This window comes from Onychomys torridus, chromosome 17 (genome assembly GCF_903995425.1).
Source record: "Onychomys torridus chromosome 17, mOncTor1.1, whole genome shotgun sequence".
In the NCBI taxonomy this organism is placed as follows: Eukaryota; Metazoa; Chordata; class Mammalia; order Rodentia; family Cricetidae; genus Onychomys; species Onychomys torridus.
Window position 1 is genome coordinate 19,403,868 of NC_050459.1, and position 15,813 is coordinate 19,419,680.

Below are 15,813 nucleotides of genomic sequence, written 5' to 3' on the forward strand. Positions count from 1 at the left end.
CTAGAAATTCTTGGTGGTCACGAAGCCACAGAGTTTCTTTTGTGGTTGACACATTTTGTATCTTTCTACTTGTAATGAAGACATCTCTCGTGTTTTATTCTAGACGTTTTCTTCCCTACTTTGCACATTTATATCTAGAGTGCATCTGGTGGAGATTTTGCCGGCTAGGTCTCTGAAGATGTGATCTGTGTGTTTGAGGTAATGCTAAAAACTTCCCAATACAATTATCCTTTCAAAAACATATTGAAACAATCATGCTTTTGCTATTGTACTGAAATATCTCCTTTACTATAGCACAACTGAACATAACAAGGTTATGTTCTTATAGATCTTAAGAACTTATTGTTCTTATTATTTTTTACTGATAATTTACACAGTATATTCTGATCATAATTTCTTCTCCACCATCTACTCCCCACCTCCCCACCCATGCAACTCCATGTCTTCTTTCCCTCTCTCTTTAGGCAAAGGGAGTGAGAGATTTAAAAAACAGAATAAAACAAGAGAAAAAGCACAACAAACGATTTTTAAAAAATCACAAAATCAGAAACCACAGTATATAAGCAAAAGATCAGTTAGGTAAAAACAAAAATTTCCCCCAAAAGCAATATAAAGCAAAAAAAAAAAATGTTTTTATATTTGTGGCACAGTGGCTGCACCTAATCCTAAGGCTGCCTTGGCTGCTGACTGCATCTCCCAGCCACCACCTAGTTGCTGAAGCTGCAGCCTGGGAGCCTACATGTTAGCACCTTTGGTAAACAGTCCTGGCCAAGCTGGATATCTGTATCAAGCAGAATTAAATCAGCTCCTTATTTCTCACCTTGCCCAAGTGGAGAAACAAATTCAAGACGTAGACACTGGTGAGGACTACCTCAATAGAACTACATGCACTCAGAAACTACAGCCAACACTCCACCAAGGGGACTTCAAGAAATTAAGTTTCTGTACAGCAGAGGAAATAGCTCATCTAATCAAGACAGACTGCATAACAGCAGGAAATCTTTGCTAACTAAACATTGGACAGAGGAGATTTCTTTCATAATTCACATTTTTTTTCTTAAGTAATGAAAGTAAATACATTCTTTTCCATTTCAAGACTTTATGACTGGCATGGCAGCATGTACCTGTAATCCGAGCACCCACGGGGCTAAGATGGAGTTATCATGAATTCATGACCAGCTGGAGCTACAAAATTGTTATTTGATTATGATAAAGCTCTTGACATGGGGTCCAGCATCTTAAGTGCGGTATATGGTATTGTTTATCATGAGTCTGTGCTGTTAAATGACTCTAGAATTGGTTAATCTTGAATGTTTGAGGCTTTATTTCTTCTGACTAGTAATGCTCCCATTTGCTCCTCTCCCTGAAATCACCACCGCATTCTGAAGCTGAGTTCACTTCATTGATAAGAGCCTGCTGGACAGATGGGATACCTCACATGACAGGCATGTCTCTGATGATTATGCTGTTGAGCATTTCCCATACACCTGCTGGCCATCTCCCTGTATTCTTGAAGGTGTGTTGAAGGCTTCAGTCCTTGTGTCTTACTTGAGTCCTTAAAGCATTAATGATCAAGTTGGAAGCATGCCTTGTCCTTGTTTGCTTTGGGTGGCTGGCGGAGGTTTTAGCGAGAGGTCTACTCAAGTAATTGACTTGCTTTGACAATCAAGTTGTCCTCGCCGTTCGCAGGAGCGTTGCTCCAGTGTTGCGCTATTGAGTTGTTTTCTAGTGCTTGATCTCCAAAACTGTTTTTCACTGTCTTTTCACTCTTATTTCCTTTCCTACACTGAAGATTTTTTAATTCGGTGTTGTGCCAACTCCTTCTTTTGCTGTCAGCACTTTTCATATTCCACCAGACGTGCAGACCTTGGCACAGGACTGCAAGAGCCATGGAGAAGGAAGGGAATAGGACAAGGAAGCACAAGGGCAAGAAACCAGCGGCCTCAGTGGCCTCCCTATTCTAGCTAGACCCCACCTCCCATTTGGCATGATCTCCATGTCATCATATTATGCATGCACCAGGGAGTAACTCCATCGATAAGGTCAGGGTTCAAGATCCAATCAAAGCCCAGATTCTGGAAAGGAAGCCTTTGATACATGAAGAGAAGGGGACAATTTATGTTCATACTTCATCAGATGTCCAGGGACAGTTTTGAGAGAGAAGTCTGCAGCAATAACCGCTTGCCATACCAAGGAGTATTCCAAATAAAGCCTAAGAGTATGCACTAAGAAAGAGAAAATGAAACATGCAGAGAACAGGACAAAACGAACTGGTAAACATCACAGCAGACTAAATCGAACACGGAGCAGCAACAACAAAGCGTACATACATCAGGAAAAGCAAAGAATTGGTTCTTTGACAAAGCAAATGAAGTGAATAAACTGTCTGGACAAGAATAAAGGAATAAGACTCAAGTGAAGTCAATGAAGGTAGGTGCCACCCACAAAGGCAAGTCGTGGAACCAGCCCGGATGCCCAATGACAGGTCAATGGGTACCGAAAGTGCGGTATAAACTGGACACTCGTGAGGAGGTAGCAGAATCAGGATTCGAGGTTGGGCTCCACTGGCTAAGTAGTTAGTTTGAGGCTAGCCTGGAATACACAAAAACCTGATTTTTTAAAAAGGAAAGGAAAACAAGTGATTAATACTTTATTTAACCACAGAGAAGGGTAAGACAGAGAGCATTTGACAAGGCCAGTGCCAATTCCGGTGCCTCCATTAGTTTCTTTTCTGGTGGTTATGGTAAAATACCACGACATAAGCAACTTGGGGAAGACATCTTTAGCACACAGTTCTAAGTTCCAGTCCATCATTAGAGCAAAGTCAAGGCAGCAGGAACTTGAGGCACGTTTAGTCAGGTCCACAGCCAAGAGCAGAGAGAGAGTGAATGCATGCACCCTTGTTCTCAGCTCTTTCTGTACTCTTAGACAGATCAGGATCTCCAGACAGGGGATGGTACCCCTCACCACAGTGGGTGCATCTTTCAACCTCAATTAACATAATCAAGATAATCCTCCCCAGGCATGCCCATGGGCCAAGCTGATCTAGATAATCTTTGTTGTGACTCCCTAACAATTAAAATCATCATCAGGATCTTATTGCCTCGTCCTGCCAAGGGCTGGCATTGTGGGTATGTGCCACCATAGCTGACAAAGAGAGAGTTTAAATTGCAGATTTTGGATTTTGAGTAGATATACGATAATTGGTTGATTGTTTTCACTATTGCATCTGGTGGGGCTAGAGACAGACATGTTTGGGGAAGGGCATATATTTCATCCAAATATTTTAATTTACTGACTTTAAGTACTTCTAATGTCCAGTAAATAAAAATAAAACCATTTAACATTAATAATTCATATAATTTCTCTTTTGATTTGAGTTATGTAATAATTTGTGTAAATTATATGAACTTTTCAAAGTATCATCTTTTGTCTTGCTTACCCCTTCAGTTATTTTTCTTATGTGGATTTGTCTCTACTCTTCTTTCCATCCAGTGTCTTTGAGTACAATTAGCTTGTCTTTTTCTATGTTGTTAGGGTTTGCAGTAAGTGTATCTGAATTAAACCATCTTTCTAAATGGAAGTTTGTTATAACTCAAGAAGTTATACTTAAGATTTAAGATTCAGGAAGCAAACAACTTACAAGTCTTAGGAAGTCCCTAAAACTTACTGGACACAAAGACTCCTCCCTCCCCAAGGTTATATGAACAATAAGAACTGCTGAGGAGAGAAACTACCCAATTTAAGGATCTGCCTGCAAGTCATACATAGAGAAAAAGCCAGGGTTCCAATTTTCATTAGTCATGACCAATGTTGAAGTAAGTTTTTGGTGATACAACTAGCTAGCTGTCTTTGAGTCATTTCTCATCCTGTGACTAAACTTTTATCCATATTCCTATAAGTCACCCCAATAAATTCAGCATTTCACCAAGTCAGGCTTCTGTAGTATCATTACTTTGGTCTGTCATTGGTTTCTTATGTGGGGTGAGCACACATGTAATCATGTTTCCCACCACCACCCAAAAATGTGTCACACAAAATATATTTCCTTATAATTCAAATAAAGACATTTCTAACTTTTGTAGACTGTAAAACAAACTTTTAACAACAGGATGACAATGATAACTGGCAGTACATAATTATACCCAATTCTCCCAGCTCAGTCATTGATGTCAAGCTTTACTGAATAAACCATCATACTATGTGACTTCATGCTACAGTGGTGAAGAACTTAATCATAGAGTCTGCATTGAACAGTTTCTCCTCTTATACCCTGCCTATTGTTTTGTAAGGGGAATTTTTATAACTGATAGCCTGGGAGGTGCCTAATGCATGCAACTGATTTATTTCTTCATAATCTGATTATCTAACTCTACTTTCTTAGATGGATTAAGAGAACAAAACCAGTAACAACTCCAAGGTCAATCTTGCTAACACCTATTTTTTTTTTTTGAGATACTCTCAGATTATATGTGTAAAGGATATCTTTATCAGACATCTTTTTATGTGACAGTAAAATGTCATCAGAATATAGATCCTCCTTCTCTCTGTTAATAAATTCTTTCCTCTACCCACAATTGGTAGTATCATGTATGCTAGCACAGAAATCCAACCATCATTCTTCTGGACAAATCAATGGGAGAGACCAGGATATGATGTAACCACATTTCATTGCTTACTATTATAAGATAATCTATGATAACTGTACAGACTATCATAAAGAAATGTGTGGACTATAAACTAGCCATTTTCAGCAGCCCTAAAAGCTAATCACTACAGAGCGATTAACTATATAGTTCCACACTTACCTTCCTCCAGTGGTGGTCAACTTGATGTTATTCCTACTGTCTTCTGACATAGATCTATAGAATTGATAAAATCCATTTCAAACTAGAGAAAACTAAATCTCAAACATTAAATACAGAAGTGGCTATCCAAGGAAACAGCATGATTCATATACATGAAATGTCATTTTCCAATGTGAACAGGCACTGTCTCTGCATGATTCTTCTCACATTAAACTAGGTCAAGTATTTACACTGTAAATCCACATCTCTGCACTCAGAAAGATCATAGGGCTACCTATGATCTCCCTGAGTTGGATTAAGGCAAAATGATTAGCAACATGCAAAAAAATCAGGTTAACCAAAACATACTAGCCCATAAAGCTTTGATGTTTTGTGAATCTGCCAAGATAAGTATGAATTTCAGAAAATCTCCAACAATCATATAATAAATATTAAACACTTTTGAGAATTTTGGTTTTTTGTGTCTATTTAAGCATCATGCCCCTCTTCAGGCTGGTACTAAACTGTGATTTTAGTGATGGGAATACACACAGAAATCAACCTAGTGTGCAAGGTGGAGCTGTGCCTCTCTTTGAATTGCCTTGCCTATAATAGTATTTTAATTAAAAACAAATAGTTTTGTCTTGACCCATTTAATATAATAGTAAGTATATGTGCATATCTAATACATACCTGTTGCTTTCACTTCCTTCTCTGTAACACAGCTGTCTCAGTTTACTTTGCTTTATAATTATAGCTGCAATAATGATAACTGCAGGTATCGATATATAGAAAATGAGCTGAAGCCGCTGTTTTGGAAGAAAACCAGAATATTGTTGTGCGAGGCTTTTATCTAGAATGGAAAACACCAGTTTTAAATTATTAACCAAATGGAAAACATTAAACACCTCATTCAAATATACTATAGTGTACTGTAAAAAAAAAATAGAAAGAAAGAAACAAAGAAAGGAAGAAAAGAAAAACCATAAAATTGAATCCATGTATATAATTGAAGTTAGTTCCTTTTCAAGTTATTTGTCCCTTTTGAGATTATAGTTGTAGCATGAATCTTAAAAGTTCTCATTAATAAAGTCAAACCTGAGCCAGCTATTGGGGTGAATGCTGGAAGATCAGAGAAGGAGAACAAGGCACAGCTTCCTCACCAGTTCCTCAGATGATCCTGTTTCCTCAGACTGGAAGCCTCTGAGTCCTCATCCAGAATGAATCTCAGCTGAACTGTGCTGCTCAAAAGCCTAAAAGCTTAACCAGCCAAATGCTTAACCAGCCAAATGCTGCTAGTTCCTAGTCCTCATGCCTTATATATCTTCCTACTTTCTGCCATCACTCCCTGGGATTAAAGGCTCACTTCTTGGGATTAATGGCATGTGTCACCATGCCTGTCTGTTTCCAATGTGGCCTTGAACTCACAGAGATCTAGAGGGATTTCTGTCTCTGGAATGCTAGGATTAAAGGTGTTAGTGCCATCGCCTAACCTCTATGCTTAATATTGCGGCTGTTCTGTTCTCTGACCCCAGATAAGTTTATTAGGGTGCACAATATTTTGGGGAACACAATACCACCACATATAGTTACACCATTTCCTCTTCCCTTTCTCCTTTCAAGCCCTCCCACATCCTCTTTGCTTTCTTACAAATCCATACCCTCTTCTTTACTTACTATTATATAAGTGAGTGTATACATATACATATCTATATACAATCTATTAATTATTTTAATCTTTCAGTGCATGGTAATTTCTTAAATGATAAAACAATTACAAAGATTTATTTAATTCCTTTATAGTTTATCAACCCACCCTGCCAAGATAAGGGACTTTGCCATCTACATAATAGTGTGAAGCAGTTTCACATCTATCAAGGGTGGGGAATCCATCACTCTATCTTCGTACACCAACTGCTCATTCTGATTATCCAAATATGCCTGACAATTACAGGTTTGGTACTTGGAATAAGATTGTTGTTCTAACGAATATTTAAGAATATGGAGGCAAAGCTAGAGAATGGAAAGAGTAAAGACTAGAGTAGTTGTAAGGGGCAGGCTAGAAAGTGTCGCAGTTGCCATGAAAGGATGGCTGGTGAAATTCCCAAGGTTATCAAGACAAATAGTTCTTTTCAAGTATGAGCTCCATTGGAAGCTGTCTTGCTAGTCCAGACTTGCTCCTCTCCCATGCCTTTCCTCCTCTTCATGGTCTCCCCTTCTGAACTTCAATCCCTCTCCTAGTTCATCACTGTGCTTAAGGATTTAGCTTTGGTTTCACAGGATGACAGTCCCTGGGGAACTCTACCTCTATATGAATCATAATTTAAATGTAGTTCATATTCAATTTAGGCAACACTCATATGCAACTTTGGACTTAGAATTGGTGCTGGAACTGGCGAAGATTAGGAGCGCAAAGACAGAATGAATGTATTTACAGATGGAAAGAACATGAATTTTTAGGAGACTAATGGTTTCATAATGTTATAGATGATATTGACTCTTCCAAAATTCAGGTTTTAAGACTCAACAGCTGATGTAATGGTGTTTGGGAACTGGGACCTTGGAAGATAAATAAGGCTGTATGTAGGAGTCCCAGTAGCCACAAGATCCATGAACCTTCAAGAACTGCAGTTATCCACATAAGGCCTACACAAGACAGAATCAGTCGAAACATTGCAAGGTAAAAATTTATTTTATGGCCTGGGAAAACTTGCAGTCTCCTTGGAAATAGGGCAGAGAAATGGCCAAGACTAAAAGCAGAGAGCATCTTTTTATAGTCAAGCTCAAGACTGAAGTATACAGCAAGTGATTACAAAAGCAGAATTTAGTTAGATATTTTTGTGATCATGGGAAAAGTACCTGTTGTGGGTTTATGATGAGCCAGTTCTCAGAACATACTATGAAACATTTTATGGTGAGCCAGTTCTTGGAACATACCATGAAACAATGGAAACAATTTGCAAAGTGTAAATCACAACAATATAGAGATAGAACAAATAAAAAAAAAAAAAAAGGTTGACTTTTAGCTTGGGACATAATTAAAGAAAAACACCATAGAAAACAATACAGAAATAAATCGAATTCTACTATTATGTTTAACTAGGAAAGGGGAGAAAATATGGAGTCAGCTGACTCTTAGCAATATCTACAGAACATTCCATCGAAACACCAAAGAATACACATTCGGCTCTGAAGTCTATGGAAGCTTTTCTAAAGTAGACTACATTCTGGGACATAAAACATATCTTTAAAAAATTGAAGGATAGATAAAGAAAATATGGTACATATACACAATGGAGTACTACTCAGCAGAGAAAAACAATGACATCATAAGGTTTGCAGGCAAATGGATGGATCTAGAAAAAATCATCCTGAGTGAGGTAGCCCAGACTCAGAAGGACAAACATGGTATGTACTCACTCATAGGAGGATACTAGATGTAAAACAAAGATGACTAGACTGCTACACAACTCCAGGGAGGCTACCTAGAAAACGGGACCCTAGGAAAGACCCAGGGATCACCCAATGACAGAGAAATGGATGAGATCTACATAAACAACCTGGACGACAGTGGGAGCAATGAAGGGCAAGGTTTGAGGGAAAGAAAGCTTAGGGGAGCAGGATATCCCAGCTGCATCAAGAACAGAAAGGGAGAATGAGGAATAACAGACCATGATAAATGAAGACCACATGAGAACAGGAATAGGCAGAGTGCTGGAGAGGTCCCCAGAAATCCACAATGATATATCCTCTGTAGACTGCTGGCAATGATTGAGGGAGGGCCTGATCTGACCTAGTCTGGTGATCAGATGGCCAAACACCCTAGCAGTCGTCTTGGAACTCTCATCCAATAACTGATGGAAGTGGATGCAGAGATCCTCGGCCAGGCCCCAGGTGGAGCTCCAGGTGTCCAACTATCGAGAAGGAGGAGGGTCTGCAAGAGCGTGAATTGTTGAATCCAAGATTGCAAAAAGCACAGGGACAAATAGCCAATCGAATGGAAGCACATGAATTATGAACCAAAGGCTGTGGAGCCCCTAGCTAGATCAGGCCCTCTGGATAAGTGAGACAATTGAATAGCTTGATCTGCTTGGGAGGCTCCCAGGCTGTGGGACCGGGACCTGTCCTTGGTGCATGAGCTGGCTGTTTGGAACTGTAGGCTTACACAGGGACACATGCTCAGCCTGGGAGGAGGGGACTGGACCTGCCTGTACTGAATCCACCAGGTTTAAAGGAGTCCCCAGGGGTGTCTTGGTCCTGGAGGAGATGGGAATGGAGGGGAGGGGCTGGGAGGAAGGTGGGGGTGGGGGCGGGAGGGGGGAGGACAGGGGAACCCATGGCTGATGTATAAAATTAAAACACATAATAAAAAAAAATTCAGAAAATTTACAAAAATTTCAAGTATTCCATCTGATCACAATGTGACAAAATTTAAAATCAACAATTAAATATCTACTAATTACAAAAGTCCACGGAGATTAAATAGCAATTGCTGAATGATGACTGTATATGTCAAACAAGAAATTAAGAAAAAATACAATTTATGGAAATAAACCAAAATGAGAATATGACACAACAAAACCTCAGGGACACTTTAAAGCTGCCATCGGGGAAAATTGATAACCCTAAGTTCCTTAATTTAAAAAATCAGAAAGAACACAAATAAATGAACTAATGGGGCAACTCAAGAGTTTAGTAAAATAAAAGCAAACCCAAACCAAATCCAACAGATGGTGGGAAATTAAAAAAAAAAAAAATCAGAGCACAATTGAATAAAATAGAAACGAAGAAAACAATGCAAAGAACCAAGGAGTCTAAGAGTAGCTTCTTTGATAAGACAAACAAGACTGGCAGACACTTGGCCCAATTAACATAAAGAAGGAAGGAGGGAAGAAGGGAGGGAGGAAGGACTCAAATTAACAGACTCACAAATGAGCAGGGAAAGAGTGTAACAGACACCAAATAATATAAGGGGATAGTTTTTAACCCTATACTCCATTAAGTCAGAAATTCTTGAAGAAACTGATTTCTGGATTCCATCCAGTCTACCAAAAGTAAACCAAGAAGATTCAACAACCTAAATAGACCCACAACAAATTAAGAGATTAGAGTGGTAATCAAAAGCTTTCCAGCATTAAAAAAAAAAAAAAAAAAAACCTAGGCCAGATTGATTCACAGAAGAATTCTACCAGGCTATGCAAGAAACACTAAAACTAGTACTTTTTAAATTATACAAGATATAGAATAGGATGTTGAGTCCATTATGCACATGCCAAGAAGTGGTATAGCTGGGCATACAGAAGATTTCATTTTAGCTTTCATGTGTAAAGAAAAATGAAGCCATGGACTTTGTAAGTAGACAGATGGATCTAGAAAATATCATATTGAGTGAGGGAACCCAGACCCAGAAACACAAATATTGTATGTTCTCTTTCATCAGAGGCCCCTAGCTCCAAATCTTCAGATGTGAGTATACAACCTGTCGTAACTACAGAAGCCAGGAAAGTACAAGAGGACCATTGCCAGGATAGGGGGGTTGGAGAGTAACAGAAAAAGGAAGAGCTGGGTTCAAGTGATCTGATCAGGGAAATGAGAAAGGGGGTTTTCAGGGAGGGGGGAGGTAAATACAGAAGAAAGTGGGGGGAGAATAAAAGGGAACAGCAGAAAACAAGTGATCTGATGGGGTCATAGGAAAGGAGGTCTCTAGGAAAGGGAGAGAAACATAAACACAGAAGAAGGAGGGTAAAATAACAACAAGCATGTCTAAAAAATTCGCAAGGAATCATACCACTATTTATCTAAAAATAACCCTATAATAAACAATTCTGTATATATAGTTTTAGTGAACTTTTTTCAAATGGGCTGACTAGCTCCCTACAAGAGACAAAGGCCACCTAACAACAACAAAAAGTCAATGACTGACATGAGAAGCCCTCTTTTGAGTTGTTGGGCAAAGCTGGCCAAGAGACTCCCAACATATACAGCTTATTGATGCTGTTCTCAGTCACCACTGGTGGAAAGCAAGTCTCTAATGCTAAAGACACAGTGCACCTCAGAATCAGGGCTCTGAACTGGAACTGGTAAGAAGGCACCCTCATGGAGGACTAGCTTTTATAGTACCAGAAGGCACCATGTAAAGTTCCAAAGGAAGGGAGGCAACCACAGTCCTACCCAGTTATGATGCCTATGAAGCACATCAAGGACCAATAGGGCATGATAACCTTCAGGGTACAGCAGTGGCACACAGACCTTGGCAGCAACCAGCAGCTCTCTGATTGGACTTCAGATCTGCTCAACAAGAAGGTGATACAGTGCCCGATACTGGAGACCTAGCTAACTACTCGGTGCTGGTGAAGTCATGGTTACTGGAGAAGAAACTACAACCACTAATTTACTAACTCCCTAACAACAGTCTATGAACATCTGTCCTTCTACCACAGAGAAGTGTAGTCTTCACCCCTCATCAAGGAAACTTCTCTTTGCAACAACCGGAGACTACTACAGAAAACCACCACCAATCAATATGCAGAGTTGTGGGGCCCAGTCCAGTGGACACATCTACAAAACACTCCTATACCTAAGGTTCAGGGAACATTTGAGAAGAGGGGGTAGAAATACTTTTTTAATTATTTTTTTCATTTAACATACCAACCACAGTTTCCCCTCCCTCCCCTTTTCCCCTTCCCTCCCCTCACCTCTTGTCTACCCCATCCACCCACTCCTCTTTCATTCAGAAATGGGCAGGCCTCCCCTGGGAGGCAACAAAGCATGATGATATCAAGTTGAGACAGGACCAAGATTTGAAGAGCCAAAGGATCAGGAAGTTTGCTGTGAGACTGTATCTCCTAGAAATATCAGAATCTACAACCATAAAGTCTCACCAATACTGCTGTCCAAACCTGAGCTGAACAAGGTTGACACCAACAACCATGACAAAGTCAAGGAAGAAAAGCTTAGGAGATGTCAACTCTACACAAAGAACTCTAAACAACGGAGGAAAGTTGGGAGTGGAAGAAGTGCGGCCCCCAGGGAGGAGCACAGCAATTGGTTATCAGAGCCAAATAATCAACTCTGAAACATAGATACAGATAATATTACATAGACTGAGAAGTTTCTAATCAGGTGTGGGGGGGGGGGGGGGGGGTAACAATAGAAGAATAGGCCATGAATTTGAACAAGAGTGCAGAGGGGTATATTGGAGGAGGAAAGTGAAAGGAGACATAGTGAGAGATCATATTATAATCTCAATAATTAAGAAAAAAACAAAACAGTATTGTTATAATACCAAAACCAGGTAAACACAAACACACACACACAAAAAAAAAAAAAAAAAAAGTCAACTACATGTCAACATTCCTCATGATCACAGATGCAAAAAATCCTTGATTAAAATATGTGCAAGCAGCCAGGCTGTAGCGGCAAACGCCTTTAATCCCAGCACTCAGAAGGCAGAGCCAGGTGAATCTTTGTGAGTTCAAGTCCAACCTGGTCTACAAAGTGAGATCCAGGACAGGCTCCAAAGCTATACAGAGGAATCCTGTCTCGGAAAAAAAAACCAAATATATATGCAAGCTGAATACAGGCCTATATCAAAAATATCTCCTAAGATCAAATGGCTTTATCCTGGAGATATAGAGATGGTTTTACATATACAAGTCAATAAATATGAGAAATCTTACAAATAGACTTTAAGACAAAAAAAAATCACATGATAATCTGAACAGATATGGGGGAAAGCCTTTGACAAAACTCAACATGCCTTCATAATAAAGTCCTTAAGACAGTAGAAGTGCAGCAAGCATCCTAATCAAGGCTCTATGTGACAAACCCATAGCAACCATCAACCTAAATAGAGGAAAAACTCATAGAAATACCATTAAAATCAAGATATACCTTGTCGATACAGTACTTGAAGCATTGTCTAGAGCAATAAGACAAGATAAAGAAATCAAAGGACTACAGACAGGGAAAGAAGTCCAAGTATCCCTATTTGTAGATGATGTAATATTATGCATAAAAGATCCCCAAAATTAAACCAGAAAATGTCTAGAAATGCCTAGAAATTTCAGCAGTGTAAGGATACATAATTTACCTACAAAAATCAGTAGCCCTTCCATATACAAACAAGAAACACTCTGAGAAAGAGATCATGAAAACACTCCTATTTAAAATAACATCAGAGACAATAAAATATCTTACAATAAACCTAATCAGGTGGTGAAAGACCTCTTCAATGGAACACTGAATCTCTTAAGAGACTGAGGAAGACTCCATGTCCTGGTTTGTTTCTATTGTGATAAAAACTGTGAGCAAAAGCAACTAGGGGGAAGACATGGTTTATTTGATCTTCTACTTTTGGATAACAGTCCATATCACAATAAAGTCAAGGCAGAACTCAAGGCAGGAAACTGGGAGGCAGAAACTGAAGCAAAGACCACAGAGAAATGCTGCTTATAGGCTTTTCCTCATGGCTTCATCACCTTGCATTTATATACAACTCAGAGCCACAAGCCTAGAACAGGCCTAACCCACAGTTGGCTAAAGCCTCCAACATCAATCATTAATCAAGAAAATATTTCCCCAAATTTAGTCTACAGGCAATTTCCCAATTTATGTTCCCTCTTCCCATGTGACTCTACATTGTAAGAAGTTGACCAAACAAAAACAAAAACAAAAACAAAAACAAAAAAACCTAGCACATACTAGAAAAAGGAAAGTCCTCTCATTCTCAAGATTGGTAGAATTAATATTGGGAAAGTGACCATGCTACCAAAAGCAATTTATGGATTCAGTACGATTTCAGTCAAAATCCCACACCATTCTTTATAGAAATAGGGAGGAAATCCTAAAGTTAAAAAAGGAAGAAGAAATAGGAGGAGGAGGAGAAGAAGAAGAAGAAAAAGAAGAAGAGAGCAATTCCAAGCAAAAAATAATATGAGATGGATTTACCAATTTCAGATTTCAAGATATATTATAGAGTTACAGTAATAAAAACAGTCTGGTGCTACAAAAACAAGCATGTAGACTCATGGAATAAAGCAGAAGACCTGGATGTAAGTGCACACATCTACAGCCATAAGATATTTGACTATAGCATGAATCTTACAGAGTCTTATTAATGAAATCAAACCTGGAGCCAGGTATTGGGGTGAATGCTGGAAGATCAGAGAGACAGAACAGGCCACAGTATCCTCACCTTGCCAGTTCCTCAGCTGATCCTATTTCCTCAGACTAGAAACCTCTGTGTCCTCATCCAGAATGAATCTCAGTGGAACTGCTGCTCAAAAGCCTAAATGCTTAACCAGCCAAATGCTTCTACCTTTCTGCTATCTGCCATCACTCCCTGGGATTAAAGGCGTGAGTCACTATGCTTGGCTGTATCCTTGAACAGATGGATTTCTGCCTCTGGAATGCTAGAATTAAAGGCGTGTGCTACCACTGCCTATCCTCATGTTTAATATTGTGGCTGTCCTGTCTCTGACCCCAGATAAGTTTATTAGGGTCACATAATATTTTGGGGAACACAATACCACCACATTTGACAATGATGCCAAAAACATATAGGAGAAAAGACATCTTCAACAAATGGTACTGCAGAAACTGGATGCCCATACATACAAGATTGAAATTAAACCCATATCTGCTGCCCTGCATAAAAATCAACTCCAAGTGGATCAAAGCTTCAATGTGAAACCCCAAAAATATGAAAACTGCTAGGAGAAAACACAGGCAGCATCCTACAAGGACACAGGAGTAGGGAAGGACCTCTGAAGAGACCTCTATCTGCCCAGGAATTAAGGCCAACAATTACCAAGTATGGTAATTCTGCAGTGCCAGGTGGTAGTGACACACTGTAATCCCAGCACTCAGGAGACAGAGCCAGGCGGATCTTTGTGAGTTCAAGTCTAGCCTCATCTACAGAGTGAGCTCCAGGAAAGGCTCCAAAGCTACACAAAGAGAAAGGAAACAACCAATCAAGTGAAGAGTAAGAGAGAATCTTTGCCACTAGGAGAGAATCTGACAGAGGATTAACATCCAGAATATATAAAGAAAAAAAAAAAAGAGTCAAGAAAACAAGTGGCCCAATTAAAGGGGGAGGGGCTATAGATCTAGACACAGAGTTCTTAAAAGAAGAAATAACAACAGCTATAATGCATCCCAAAGGATGTTCATTGTCCCTAGAAATTATGGGAAATGCAAATAAAAACAACTTTGCAATTCCATCTTATCCCAAGTAAAAATGGCTAAGATCAGCAAGAGTTTATGGCAAGTGTTGGTAAGGATATGGTAAAAAGGAAACGTTCATTCATTCTTGGTGGGATGGCACGCTGGTGCTGCTACTATGGAACTCAATGTAAAGGAGTCTCAAAATGCTAAAAAATGAATCTACCACCCAATGATTTTCCAATAAATCTTGTCTAATCAGGAAAAAAAGGTATGATCACGTTCCCCATTTTAAAAATAAAATTTTATATCAGATAATATAATCACAAGCTTCCTGTGTTGGGCAACAATGACAGTTGCCTTGTTCATGTCCAGGAAGTCTATCTTCTGTTTCATATGGCAAGAAAGAAATCTTTACATTCCTTTACAGATTCCCAGGATGCTAAGAGGGACCAAAATCTTGTGTTACAAAAACTCTGTATCACATAGGTGTGAATGTGCTGTGTATCCAGCAGCTGGGATCTTGGTTTTCTATAGGAAGGCTTGAATAGTTTGAATGGAGGTCACAAAACAAACAAACAAACAAATAAACATACATTTCTACTGCCCCAGGCATGTACAGGCAGGTGAGGAAAGCCTGTATTTGCTGAGAAGAGCCAGAGTTCTCTACTGTGTGTTCCCTCTGGTTTTAGTAAAGTATTTTATGGAAATTGAGACAATACTTGAAATTCTACTCTGAATCTAGATCATTTTAGGTAAATGTACAATAATGGTTCTCTGTATCTTTTCCAAAGTTTCTTAGTGTCTCTTCTCAGCATTGCCCACTTTCCATCTTCCTTCCAGACCCTGTCATCAGCTATGC

General features: G+C 39.3%; 1 protein-coding gene across 1 annotated transcript in view; it reads right to left on the bottom strand.

Annotated features, from left to right (window-relative positions):
• The window catches only part of LOC118569184 (disintegrin and metalloproteinase domain-containing protein 5-like), a 65,581-nt gene that overhangs the window by 8,363 nt on the left and 41,405 nt on the right, over positions 1–15,813 (bottom strand). Inside the window, exons 19-20 of the mRNA XM_036166913.1 lie at positions 5,481–5,640; positions 4,809–4,862 (exon numbers count right to left, since the gene is read on the bottom strand). Of these exons, the coding sequence (XP_036022806.1) occupies positions 4,809–4,862; positions 5,481–5,640 (214 nt within the window). The remainder of the gene's footprint in view (positions 1–4,808; positions 4,863–5,480; positions 5,641–15,813) is intronic.